Source organism: Lupinus angustifolius, chromosome LG05 (genome assembly GCF_001865875.1).
Source record: "Lupinus angustifolius cultivar Tanjil chromosome LG05, LupAngTanjil_v1.0, whole genome shotgun sequence".
Classification (NCBI taxonomy): domain Eukaryota; kingdom Viridiplantae; phylum Streptophyta; class Magnoliopsida; order Fabales; family Fabaceae; genus Lupinus; species Lupinus angustifolius.
The window spans coordinates 25,946,022-25,961,016 of record NC_032013.1 but is presented as its reverse complement, the minus strand read 5'-3'; the positions used below and the strand labels follow the sequence as shown (position 1 = coordinate 25,961,016).

General features: G+C 33.5%; 2 protein-coding genes across 2 annotated transcripts; one reads left to right on the top strand and one right to left on the bottom strand.

Annotated features, from left to right (window-relative positions):
- LOC109347236 lies at positions 671–1,640 on the bottom strand. The gene has a single exon (XM_019586943.1). The coding sequence runs from the start codon at positions 1,506–1,508 to the stop codon at positions 1,086–1,088; it is 423 nt and encodes a 140-aa protein (XP_019442488.1). The 5' UTR covers positions 1,509–1,640; the 3' UTR covers positions 671–1,085.
- On the top strand, positions 6,118–11,858 carry LOC109348410 (calcium-transporting ATPase 1, endoplasmic reticulum-type-like). Its single transcript, XM_019588835.1, has 8 exons — positions 6,118–7,651; positions 7,917–7,989; positions 8,335–8,456; positions 9,185–9,466; positions 9,569–9,946; positions 10,187–10,296; positions 10,729–10,957; positions 11,075–11,858. Exons 1-8 carry the CDS (start codon positions 6,269–6,271, stop codon positions 11,654–11,656), a joined length of 3,159 nt encoding a protein of 1,052 aa, XP_019444380.1. The 5' UTR covers positions 6,118–6,268; the 3' UTR covers positions 11,657–11,858.

Here is a 14,995-nt window from a genome sequence, read left to right as displayed (position 1 = left end):
CAAAATGCAAATAAGTTTTGTGAAAACTACTGATATAATGTACATTTTGCTTTAGATGCATCAATCTAGATCATTGAATATGATGAATGATCGATATCATTATACTTGGTCGATAAATCAACATCAAAATTTGGTCTAGATTCATGTACAAGTATTGGATAAAAGAATAAAAGTAAAAAATAAACAAAGATGTTTCCAGGAAATTCTAGTCAAATAATACAAGTATTGGATAAAAGCATACATTTTTTATAAGTCATTGTGATTTACTTGTTTTAAATGTGTAGGTGAATAACAAAAGATGCTGTTTTTTATTTTTTATTTTGATGGAAACAAAGATGAGGATCACCTCTATTTTCAACTTCAAAAGGGTAGTGTGGAAATTTAATACAAGGTCCTCTAATATGTTACATGGAAATGGCATGGATCATATATTTACCTAGAACTTGTGATGATTGGAAGTATGGTTGGTTACCTGTGATTACATATGCACAGATTCACATGTTTATAGCTCCAAACTACACATGAGGAGCAATTACAAAATGTTCCCTTTATGGAAGTAGCAAAAAACAAAGCACCTAAGTCCTAAACCTTAACTCTATATAGTATTACTTAGCAGAAAATAAAATGAATGAGGGACATTTAAGAAGATATAAGAAGGGTAGGAAGAATATTAGCCAAATTACATTTACTGCAAAGGGAAACTTTAATATACAGATAGGGAAACATTTTTGTCATAATCATATAGTTCCATGCCATGCAAGATGCAACCCTGACATTCAACACTCTTAAGCAAAAAAGTAACTAAAACAAACCAAACTAGTAGCACCATAAATCCCCTTTGTATCACTATCATTTATAAATAGGGGGCAACAATGGACATAAACTTGGTACAATTTCTTAGATGCTTGTAATACTGTTTTACATGTAAATGACATGTACAATAGTTCTGAAAGTTGAAAGCACAACATGTGTAATATCTCTGACATGTTTTTTGTTTAAAAAGAGTCTACAAGCACCAAAAATTGTACCTAAGTTATGTCCAAAAACAAATTTGCAGTTCAAAGTTCAAACCTTAATTAATAAATTCAATCTTTTTCATCCACAACATCAACACTAGCAGAACATGACAAGAACCTTCTAAAAATTCCAAACAAAGCTGAACATGATGTCTCCTTAGCTTTCCTCCAAACAGAACATTTTTTTGTCTTTTTGTCATGTTTTTCCTTCTTCACCCTACCAAAACATTTCTGTCTCTTCTTCTCATCCACATTCTCTTCCTCCCTTGTAAACTTGTAACTTCTTAGGTATATCTGTCTGCAGTTAATGCTTTCCACCACCCTAGAGTGACCATACACTTGTGAACAACCCTTTCTTCCATTAGAACTCATTGATCGCACGAACTCTTTGTCCGATTCGGGCCACTTGTAGAGATTAACGTAAGTGGCCCGAACTGGAACACGAGGGTCTCGTGCGTCATTGATGCAATTCGATATGCAAACTGATGCCATATTTTCTCTAATGAACTTGTTGCTTCACTTATGAGATGGTTTTTAGTGGTTGTTGTGTTGAGGAATATAAATTGTGGGATTTATTCATTAAGAAAAGGAAAGCTTGGATTGTAAGAAAAGGGTGATTGAATGGATATATAGTGGAATTTTGTGACATTATATCATCATGTGTGATAATTTGCAATGACTATGTTTCCTTCATAATTAGTTGTAAGTGTGAGAGTTTGTGCTGTCATGGGCTAGAATTATGTCTCACCAAATTACTTATAAAATGGGTTATATACGGTACATATTCATCATTCATTTGTATTATTTATTTTTGAAGAGTCAATGACAATTAAAAATAAATGATGAAAGATACAATAAAAATATATAAAACTCATATATTATGAGAGTATACATTTTTATATCAGTGAATATTTGAGTAACAAAACAAAGGCTTGGGGTAAGAATCATGATGTGAATAGAAGCATATGAGTTTATTGGTGTTACTAATTTTAAAATGAATAACCTTTTCTGCACGAAATTGCTAAGTGGAAATAAAATAAAATAAAGTTATGACTTAGTTGTGAAAATAAGGAGTGGAAAGAGTTGACACTAGCAATGGGCCTTGAATAGAATGTATGGTTAATTTCTTTATTATAATTTTCGATTTATAAGTTAAGAGAAGTAGTTAATGTGTTATGATGTTTATTTATGATTATATGGTATTTTTGTATAAATCAAATAATGTTAAAAACATAACAGGAAAGTAAATATTACATTATGATGTTAATTACACCATATTTTGTTTTTTTACCGTAAATCATACACAAACCAAAGTAATGTAACACTCTGTGTTTTATCATTTAGGAGATACTTCAAACTAAAACAATATCATACGAAATATTAACCATCTAGTACAAATGATGAATGGGGAATGAATTCTTTAATCATAATACCTGATTTAGATTCATGCTGAGTCTAATTTCTATCCAATTTACAATATTTCATCTCACAATATTTCTATCCAACATAAGATTCATTTGATTTGTTACGTAAAGCAAACTGAATGGGACATTCCAAAATACAGTAACAAACCATTGATTAGCACTATCATATACTCTAATATGTTAATAATCACAATATTTCATGATTGTAATATTTATGCATTATTAGTGTAAAAATTTATACACACTTAATATACAATTTATCATTCATTTGTATTACTATTTTTTTAAAAAGTCAATAATTAATAAACATTAACGATGAATAATGAATAATGCAATCACTAATAACTACTGTTCCAGATACATCATGGTATGGTATTATTTGGACTAACTCAACAATGTTGTAGAAGCTGTTTGTTTTGTTTGTTAAGGTTTTGTTATTATATGATTATGGTACATGTGATTCTGTTGCATTTGAGTTTTGTGCGTTTCAGCAGCGTGGTCAATTGGTCAATTAGGGACTATTGTTCAGTTGTATTGGTCATATATTTTGTGTTTATTATGGGATAAGATAAAACTTAATCAAAATGTAACTTCTGGATAGTTTGTTAATACCCGGGTGTTTCTCAACCATATTTGAGTAAAGACATTGCCTATTAGCAATGTCATATATAGCATGTTGATAATCACTATTCATTTCTTAATTCACATTACTTGACGATGATAATTGTTAGAATATTGAATTAGCATAAAATAATATGCTAAGATTTCATAGTAGGGTTGTGTAATAAGCTAAGAAGATTGATAAATAAAACAAGAAAAAACGTTGTGCAAAGAAAGTAATGTAAATTTTTATAATATCGGCACATTATTTATCATTCAATGTGAATAATGATTAACTTTTAATGATGAACTAATATTATAAAAAATTACACAATTTAAATACGGAAAGAATACAATCCATTTGAAAGACTTTTACTCTATGATTCCATTATTTTTGCTGGATCTTTAGTACAGGTTTAGTGGGGTGGACATCTGCTGTCTTATATAAGTGTATTATTTAATGTGTCACTATTTGTAATTGTTCAAAAAATAATTAATTATTAAAATTTTAATTTAAATATGTTTTTTCAACCAATCACAAGTAGTAGCACAAGAAATATGCATAGTTTATAGGACAATAAATGTACTCCCCTTTGAGACATTGTAACCTTTATGTCCTTTTCCTTTCGGCCATGGTGTGTGGGTGGTATCCACTTAGGGCTCAATATACCATTACTTGCAAGGTGGACATTAAAAACAACCACATAGGTCAAAGGATTATCGTCGAATTTTCTATCCGTTTTAATTAATTTGTTTGACATTGGAGAAATATGAAATAGAGAAAAGCATCAGAAGAGTATAGGAAAGGAAAAATCAAGAGTATAGAATATTTTTTGTTTTCGGTAATTCTTCTTATTTAGTGGAAAATAATGGGGATTAAACAAATAACATCAAAAAATAATATAATAAAAGAATGTTGAAAATATAAACTCAAACTCAATGTTAGATGTTGAGGACATCATACATATTCAACATCATTGCTCGTCTATTATTTTTCCATCCAAGAATTTCTAAATCTTGATGAGAGGTTACCTTGATCCACATGTTGAGGGAAAGAAATTTATGTGTCCATTTTCTAACAAAAGGTGGAGATTCATCTTTTACTAGGTTCACTTTATTGAGATTATTCTCCAAGAATTCAAAAACTTGTTATGTGTTAAGGTGTTGTTGAGACTTAGTTTTGAAGGCTTTAATTATGTTTATTGTTTATGTACCATTACCAAAAAACTCTAGATTGGAAACATTTTTGTTTAGTTATGAGGACATAAGTTCTAGAGTTAACTATCTAAGATCTTTCCAATATCATGCTCAACTAGGTACTTGAGTTTTAATTTATGGACTCGTCTATTGAGCTATAGAAATCAAATTTGAAGTAATTTTATCATTCCAAAATCTCTGCTATTTATTACATATAGATTAATTTCACATTTCATATTTGTCTTCTCTCTTTTTCATTTGATCAAAGCTAGTAAAATGGGTTGTCTCATTTTGATCGATAAGTGGGTTAACTTAGACAATAAAATTCAAATCCAAATAAATTTTGAAACTATTTTGGACCACCTAATAAGGAGACTCTAACAAAAACAATTTGTCTAATTGCATTTAATAGGAATTGAAGATTGTTGTTGAGTTTAGAGGTTTTTTTCAACTTGAACTAATTCCATATTTTTTGTGTACTAACATGATTAGATATGAGCCTAGTTCGGTTTAGACTCTACCCCAATCCATTTTGATAACTTTGCATTCAATCATTGAATAATTTAAAAATAAAGTAGATACAAATTATTCTTACATCCTTTCTTAGTTATTACATTGTTAATTGAATCAGTTTATTTTCTCTCTTCTTTTTATAAAATTAGGATACTCAAATAGCAAATATTCAATTTTTTTTGGATTGAATACAAAGCGCAAATAAATAAATTATAATTGTTTGAAACAAATGTATTGAAAGGTGTATTGATAGGTGAAGGACCCTAAACATAAAAATATATGTATTGAAAGGTGTACTACTTAGATTTTCACAAAGTCATGAATATATTATGTATAACATTTGCTGTGTCTAATTTGTCAACAAAGGAGCCCACAAAAAAACATCTTAAGTAGTGTAAAATTTGTTAGATGATGTAAATACTCAAATATCAAGTTTAGATTACAGTTTCATAAATGAAAAATCAAAATTCTCTAGTAATTATAATATCCCATTAATTAAATTTATCAAATACGTCGCGCAAAGAATCTTTATCTTGCACGGGTTCTCACAATGATTTATTATTTGTTAATTGTTATTGATGTAGGTTCCATATGAAACCCATTACACAAGTAAACGCGTGCTGTCATAGTGAACACGACATGTAGCCAATAAACAAAGAACACTCATACCACAACACCAATCACAAAACGCCACGTCAACTTTCCATTTTTGTTAATTAAATTTTGGTATTGCTGTGACACAACTTATAAAATACACTAGAGCAATGTTTTTTTGTTTTTCACATGTATTCTTGTACTGACGGTCATCCATAAGTATATGAGACTAACTTTTCTAGCGGTTATTTTTCCATGCATCAGACTCGAACCTTGCTTAAAGGAATCGAACCAGAAACCTTGTTACTATACTGCTTTGTTAGTTGTTATAAATATAGATTATAAAATTGAGTATTATAAAAAAAAATTAGTTTGCCACCGGTATTCTTGCACTGGAGGTAATCCTGTCCGAACCGATAACATATATAGGTATGTGAGGCTAACTCCCCTGACCGACGTTTTTTTCATCCACAAAACTCGAACCGAAGTTTTTGCTTAAGGGGAATCAAGCACTTAACCAAACCAACGCCCGTTAGTAGTTGTTAACTAAATTTAAAAAATGAAGTTTAATGATATGATCTCACCCGAACCTAACGGGAACTTTCTAATTATATATACTCACTTAACCTAACCATTTCTTAATCTCTTAATTATTCAGCATTACGCATTGTGTGATAGTGAAAGAAATAGATTCATATCTTAACTTCCAAGCTCTCTCTCTCTCTCTCTCTCTCTCTCTCTCTCTCTCTCTGCTTTGAGTTCCCGATTTCTCGCTAACCGTTTGATTTGGTGAAAAGCTTCTTATTATTCATACGGAACTCTTAGTTAGGTTTTGATGTTACTATTTTAGATTCCATAAAATTTGGAGAAACAATTTTATTTAATCCAAATTGATTTCTCCAGCTTTATTTATTCTCGATCTGAATGGAGAACGCGAATTCTGAGAATTCGGATCGTGAAATCTTCAAAGCTTGGTCGAAAGATGTTGCGGAATGTGAAGAAAACTTTAACGTGAGTGTGCAATCTGGATTGAGCAGTGAAGAAGTTGAGAATCGGCGACGGATCTATGGATTCAATGAATTGGAGAAGCATGATGGCCAATCGATTTGGAAATTGGTTCTGGAACAGTTTAACGACACGCTTGTTCGGATTTTACTCGCCGCTGCGATAATCTCGTTTGTGCTCGCGTGGTACGACGGAGATGAAGGCGGTGAGATGGAGATAACCGCTTTCGTGGAGCCGTTGGTGATTTTCTTGATTTTGATTGTCAACGCCATTGTTGGTGTGTGGCAAGAGAGCAATGCAGAGAAGGCGCTTGAAGCGTTGAAGGAGATTCAATCGGAGCACGCTACTGTTATTCGAGATAACGAGAAAATTTCGGATTTACCAGCAAAGGAATTGGTTCCTGGCGATATTGTTGAACTTAAGGTTGGTGATAAGGTTCCTGCAGATATGCGCGTTGTGCGGTTGATTAGTTCTACTTTGAGGTTAGAGCAGGGATCATTAACCGGAGAGAGTGAAGCTGTGAATAAAACTAACAAGCCTGTTCCTGAAGATACTGATATTCAAGGGAAGGGTTGTATTGTTTTCGCGGGGACTACGGTTGTTAATGGGAACTGCATTTGCTTGGTTACTCAGATTGGGATGGATACTGAGATTGGGAAGGTGCATAATCAGATACATGAGGCTTCGCAGAGCGAGGAGGATACACCATTGAAGAAGAAGCTGAATGAATTTGGAGAAACACTGACTATGATAATTGGATTGATATGCATATTGGTTTGGCTAATCAATGTTAAATACTTCCTGACCTGGGAAATTGTTGATGGCTGGCCGAGGAACTTTAAGTTCTCGTTCGAGAAGTGTACTTATTACTTTGAGATCGCTGTGGCTTTGGCTGTGGCTGCTATTCCGGAAGGTTTGCCTGCAGTGATCACAACTTGCTTGGCACTTGGTACGCGCAAGATGGCACAGAAGAATGCGCTGGTTCGGAAGCTGCCAAGCGTGGAAACTCTGGGTTGTACCACTGTGATTTGCTCGGATAAAACTGGTACATTGACTACAAACCAGATGTCAGTGACGAAATTGGTAGCTATTGGAACTAATGTAGATACACTGCGAGCCTTCAAGGTGGAAGGAACTACCTACAATCCTGCTGATGGTAGAATAGAGAACTGGCCGGCAGGTAACTTGGATGCAAATCTTGAGATGATAGCGAAAATTGCTGCAGTTTGTAATGATGCTGGAGTCACACAGTCGGAGCATAAGTTTGTTGCCCATGGAATGCCAACTGAAGCAGCATTGAAGGTAAAAACTTAATATGTTCTACCTTTTGACCTTCTCATGTATTATTTGTGGTTTATCTTTGGATGACATGGACATACCTTTTAATTAATTAACTTGAGTGTTAGCTTAGCATTAGCAAACCAATGCTGTTTTTCATCTTTGAGCGGCAGATGGGCTTATTCAATTGGTTATTTCATTCTATCACATTCATATGAACTTACTAAACAATAACATTGGCAAGTAAAGTGTTTTGACAAATTTTTTGTGCTCCCCCTCGAGATTCCAGGTTTTGGTAGAGAAGATGGGCCTTCCTGGAGGGTCCAAGGATGTACCATCAGCAAGTTTGCATAGTGTGCTACGTAAGTTGAATCTTTCTGTCATAAATTAATTGTGATGTGGTGATATACCAAACACATGGTGTGTAATGACTCTTTTAACTTCACCTAAACCATTTTCAAAAATAAATTTTTTCTAGTTGTTTATATTGAGAAAATAAGGTTGTTGTACTTTAAGACAAAGTAGTTTTTAAAGCATTACTTTGAATGAGAAACACTATTGTCTGGTTACTACATTTTTCTCTTTTTAAGGTAATGGATTATGATTTTGGCAGAATGACTACACATTTGAGACCCCTAGGTGTGGGTGCATTAACGAAGTAGATTCAATATACAATTAACTTGCTTTACCTTCAAATTTTAATATAGGTTGTAGTGAATGGTGGAATAAACATGACCCGCGGATTGCCACTCTTGAGTTTGACCGTGATAGGAAGTCAATGGGTGTTATTGTTGACTCTAGTCTGGGGAAAAAGTTGCTGCTGGTTAAGGTATTATCTCTTTCTGTTACCTTTTGGGTACTTTCTCAGTTCCCCCCTATATTATGCTCTTATTCTCTATTCACATGATTAATTATTGCCAAGTCTCAATACTGTTTAATGTGGAAGTATGTAGGATTGTTCTCATGTTCTTTACTATAAAATAAGTTGAAGATAGGTCGTTCTCCTCAGGCTATACTTTTACCTATTTTTATTTGAATAAGATCTTCCCCTCTCCCCTGAAAGCAAGGCAACAAGTCACTTCTGGTGTCTGTTTTGTCTAAATATTTTTAACAGAAGTAGAACTCTCATGAGCATGAAATAAGAAAGAATATATATATATATATATATATATATTGGATAAAAATCAGAAAATATAATTGTTAAAAATAGTAATAGTTAACTAAAAATAACATTCCGAGTTCCCAAAATCCACTTGGTCATGCTCTGGGATGCTAGTCATAAGAATATGACTTGTATGTATTTTGGCTTAACAAAGTGCTTTTGGATGATTGATTGGTATTTTTCAAATTAAAATCCTTAGCACAGGGTGTTAGGTCCAGCTCATACTTCTCCTTCACCCTCTCATTTTGTCTCTGTAACCATATTCTTAGGACATTTTATGTTTCAAGGTATACATTGTGAGCTTGCATATGTTTTTGATATTTCTGTTTCTGGTTTCCTTTTCCTTTACTATTGGGAAATATTTTAAACTAATTTTTGCCCTTAATGTTCTACAGGGTGCTGTAGAAAACTTGTTAGAAAGAAGCTCTAAAATTCAGTTGTGTGATGGTTCTGCTGTGAAACTGGACAATAATGCTAAGAACCTCATATTGCAAGCTCTTCGTGAAATGTCAACAAGTGCATTACGCTGTTTGGGATTTGCATACAAGGATGAGCTCCCTGACTTCGAAAGCTACAGTGGTAATGATGACCATCCAGCTCACCAGCTTTTGCTTAATCCTTCCAACTATTCATCAATTGAAAGTGATCTTGTTTTTGTTGGTTTGGTTGGGTTGAGGGTAAGTTTTGAGCTTTTCATTTTACATTTTGTGCGTTCTTCCGTTCATCATGTCTGTATGGTGTGATAACTTTGGTCAAATGGAATATTGAATTGTGCTCAGGATCCTCCTAGGGAGGAGGTATACCAAGCAATTGAAGACTGCAGAGCAGCTGGAATTCGTGTTATGGTTATTACTGGAGACAATAAGAACACTGCAGAAGCTATATGCCATGAAATAGGTGTATTTGGACCCAATGAAGACACTAGTTTGAAAAGTTTAACTGGCAGAGAGTTTATGGAACTTCGTGATAAAAAAGCCCATCTGAGACAGAGTGGTGGACTTTTGTTTTCGAGGGCTGAACCTAGGCACAAGCAAGAAATTGTGAGGCTGCTCAAAGATGATGGAGAGGTGGTGGCCATGACTGGAGATGGTGTGAATGATGCACCTGCCTTAAAGCTTGCTGACATTGGTATTGCAATGGGCATTGCAGGGACAGAGGTATTTTGTTTCTACTATGGATATGTCATACCTTGTGGTGCAACAATATGTAAATATTAGGGATTAATGTGGACGTTCTTATTAAATTGTAATCTTGAATATGTACCGATTTTGAGTTTGATGTAGTCTCCCTGACTGATGATTGAAATGAGTTAAGAATTAAGATCAAGGAATACCAATTAATATTTTAATTTTGTATCTGGCAGCTCATCTCTTTTATTTTATGCTTATCCAATGTAGGTGGCAAAGGAAGCTTCAGATATGGTGTTGGCAGACGATAACTTTAGCTCAATAGTTGCAGCTGTTGGCGAGGGTAGATCTATCTACAATAATATGAAGGCTTTTATCAGGTGAATCAATTTGTGGTTATATATCTTAACCTCTAATAAAGGGTGAACATCGGCGCAACGGTAAGGTTGTTGCCTAGTGGCTGAGAGGTCATAGGTTCAAAAACTAGAAACCATCTCTCCACTTGTATGGATAAGGCTACGTACATGTACCTTCCCCAGACCCCACTAAGAGGGAGCCTCATGCACTTAACCACCCTTTATATCTTATTAAATGCTAATAATGAACTATGTTCTTAAAGATTTTTCTTTCGAAGCTTTGTTTTTTAACAATCATATAGTGCACGCATTCTAATCTATATTTAAATGGATATAATGATAACTAGCTATCTAGTTTTTTTATTTACCTGTAAAATATGCTTCCATGTTAAGAACCTTCTTTAATGACATGTTTGTCGATATGTTTTCATTGTGACTGAAAATTAAATTATGTAGGTACATGATCTCTTCCAACATTGGCGAGGTTGCTTCCATATTTCTAACAGCTGCACTCGGTATTCCTGAAGGGTTGATACCTGTCCAGCTTCTCTGGGTCAATCTTGTCACTGATGGACCCCCTGCAACAGCCTTAGGCTTTAATCCTCCAGATAAGGATATAATGAAGAAGCCTCCCCGTCGCAGTGATGACTCTCTTATTAATTTGTGGATTCTATTCCGTTACCTGGTAATTTTCCTTTTTTATCCTCCTTTCTGTCACCTTTTATTGGGCCTTATGTTTCATGTGTGGATTATATATCTATATTACTTATGTTAATCTTCTCCCTGTTGTTACACTTAACAGGTAATTGGGATCTATGTTGGATTAGCTACAGTTGGTGTCTTCATCATATGGTATACACATGCTTCTTTCTTGGGTATTGATCTTAGCAGGGATGGGCATTCACTTGTCACTTACTCCCAACTTGCCAACTGGGGTCAATGCTCAACATGGGATAACTTCACTGCTTCTCCCTTCACCGCTGGTTCCAAAGTTATCTCGTTCGATACACCCTGTGACTATTTCCAGGCTGGAAAGGTCAAAGCTATGACACTCTCCCTCTCGGTGTTGGTAGCCATTGAAATGTTCAACTCTCTCAATGCCCTTTCTGAGGATGGAAGCCTTCTAACAATGCCCCCATGGGTCAACCCTTGGCTTCTTCTGGCAATGTCGGTGTCATTTGGTCTGCACTTTTTGATCTTGTATGTGCCATTCTTAGCACAAGTATTTGGTATCGTGCCCCTGAGCTTCAACGAGTGGCTTTTGGTTCTGGCTGTTGCACTTCCTGTGATTCTAATAGACGAGATTCTGAAATTTGTTGGGAGGTGTACAAGTACAAGTGGATCTCAAGCAGCAGCTGCAAGATCAAAACAAAAATCAGAATAAACAACTTACTGTAGTCTTTAGAGAATTGCCCAACCCTTCAGTGGTTTGGAAGTAGTTATTATTGAGACTGAAAAGGCAGTCCCAAATCTAAGCATTTTTAACTTAGGTATTGTTTTAGGTCTCTGTAAAGACATCCCATTTTATTATATGTTGATGAACTATATGTTGCTTCTTTTAATATTTTTAGCCATTTTTCTTTCAACTTTTTATGATTTTCAAAAATAAGGGAAAAACAATGATTTTACTTTTCACATTTCTCAATCATTTCATTTTAGTTGTGTCCATGATGCATTGTGGTTATGCCACAACATAAAATGTTTTTTGAACAAAGTTGGTGTCAGTGAACATTAATATTTGTCCACAGACTATTATAGTCTTTATATTGGATTTGATGAATGAATCATTTTTATGTATCCGATGAATGAATAATGTGAGTCAATCAGTAATTCATTAGAGTTCTTTGTTAAAGTATGGCAGTACAGAAATGGGAGGAATTGAGTTCCTTCGATCCTGCTTGAGCAAGATTTGCACTTAACATTTTTGAAACTGTCATTTTCGATTGTTCTGTTCATATGAAGAAACTGCATTCTCATGGTGTTCTACTCTCCAACACCCAAATCAGTCACTAGTATAGATATGGTAGAGACAAATAATCAGGGGTGATTTCATTTGTTGAATTCTTTTGTTATGGGTTTGGGAATCTAGGTTCCTCACCAAATATTTTAGGAGTCACATGTTCGATCTCAAGTTTTGTACCGTTGTTTCTTATTGGTTAGAAAAGTAAAACATAAATTTAATATATCTTAATTTTATATTTTCTGACCAGTAAGTATGAAAGAGTATCTTGAGTAGTAAATATCTTAGGATAGAATATGTGTCGGGTGAACTAAAGATCTCACATCCTCACCATAATGACATTCAATAGGGTTGTCAGAGCTTCTCAGGATTTTGATATCTACTGGGCCTATATCTTACTCAATTGTCCTAAGTTACTGGGTTAGGTCCTCCATTTAGAGTATTACTGGGCTAACTCAGTCCTATGAGAAACAGATAGAATTCCCTTTTGACTTCCCAAATCAATTTTCAGAGTTGATCAACATCCTATCTATTACATATATTTTTACTAGGGAGATTGAGACATGCAACTACCAATATTAAACTGTCAACGAAACTGATGACATTTGCTTAATTCAATCCCTCATCATGCTTGTGCTCCATGCTAATCTTTTTGACTATTATTGGTTTCTTCATCATTCATTTCCACTCATGGAATCTCCTTCTAGTTTGGTTCATTTTGTGCATAGCTAGATTAACCCTTAAAGAGATGCACAAATCTAAACCACAATAATATTGTATGCCAGCAAATCAGGGGTTATTACCGACAATGTGTTTGTCTGTGGTATAAGACTTTGCTAGATCCTCAGGATGACCAAAAAGTCAAGGGTTCGATTCCTGAGAGCAACACTTGTTTAAACGGGCATCCACAAAATCCGCAAGGAATAAGTTCCTTACCCAAAAGGTAAGAGAATACTCTTAGTAATACCAAAAAAAATCCACCCTATATAATTGGGGTATATGATGATATCTTCATATTAATTACTTAAGCTCATCTATTAGACTAGCACATGAAATGTGTTTCATTTGTACCTTCTTTTGGATAATTATTGTTGAGTATGGGTTCAATATTCATATGTAATGAGTCAAATTTAACAAGTACCCTGTACGTAATCATGAAATATTGGTTTAGGGAAGCTATATTAGGTGATTAATATTGCAGAAAGTTTTGAATTTTTGATGGACCTAATTAAAATAACAAAAAAGGACACAGATATAACTATTTTCAAAGACTATATAAAAAGTGGATGGTAGATACAGCGCTTCTACATTAGTTATAACACCCACACCTAAACTATATATATATATATTAGTTAATTCAATCTTGGAAAATAATTGCAAAAATCTCATCCAATAATGGCCAGCCACGTATCAACTTTGTAAAGGCAATTGAGTGAAGCATTAGGGTTTCAGAAAAGGATAGGGATCACCTATCCCATTTTCTGTGTCCCATTATGTCCCAATCCAATTGAAATTTGTCATATATTTAAAAATAAAAATAAACATAAAAACAAAACATAATTTTTTCATGTTAGGTAGTGAAATTTGATTGATTTGGGACATTGGGACATGAATATTCGGGAACATAGGATCTTGATTCTTCAGAACAGTGATCATCGATCATCTGTCCCCAATGTGTCTCATTCCGTGTCTTGGGTCAATGACATATTGTCATATTAATAAAATAAAAACTTAAAAACAAAAAATAATATTTTGATTAGTTCGGAACAAATAATGAAACACTTTTCAAGAAATCTCTACGGGTTCCGTGAATAAAAGAATGCGTGAAGAAGGCACATATGTTTTAGGATGTGTTTGGTGACCCTTTTCACGTGCTAAGTCCAAAACTTACATTTAACAAACAATAAATTCGTCTTAAGCAATTGACTGCACACAGTTTATGTTTGAGAACTTGACTAATAAGGTTATAATTTGCTGAATTAATATTTAAATGATTTTATCGTTTTCATCCTTCACCTGTGCTTAGAATTTGATATCATCAACTTTTTGGTGAAGACTTCGATCACTACACTTTTTCCAAAAAATAAAACTATATATTGCAACAACTCTAGCATCCAATAAGCGATTTTGTTAACAACAACAAGAAAAGTAATATTGGATGCACCGTAATTTTTTCTTGTAGATATTGACATGTTACCAAGTCCCATCCAAGCTACTATTATATGTCAATGGTAGCAATTAAGAGAAGAATTCAATGTGTTAAAGCAAAAGTGATCCAAAAATAAAAACATAGTGATGTCACAAAATCAAATGCAAATCGACACAAATTATTCTATATATTTAGAAGTGTATATTAATTTCACTAACTTGTAAAAGCTCATTACTTCTTCAATATTAATGCTATCGACCAGTTATTGATCATCTAATTTTAAGTTATTTATTCATTATCAATAAAGTTATATAGACTAATAATACTAGAATTTAATATCTATACACCTACAGTAAAATTTTATACCGTCTACATTATTTTACAATTAAATATTATGAATGTATAAATATGAATGTTAGAGTATATAAAACTTCAATATATACCTTTCTTCCTCATAATACTATATCATTCATCCTCTAATAGTTTGAGGGACGAACAAAAATATATTATCAGAGGTCATGATTATATTTCTTACAATGTCTCACACTAATAAAAATATATTATATTAATTAAGAAAATTAAGCATGTAATACTATTATTATTTTTGTTGTATT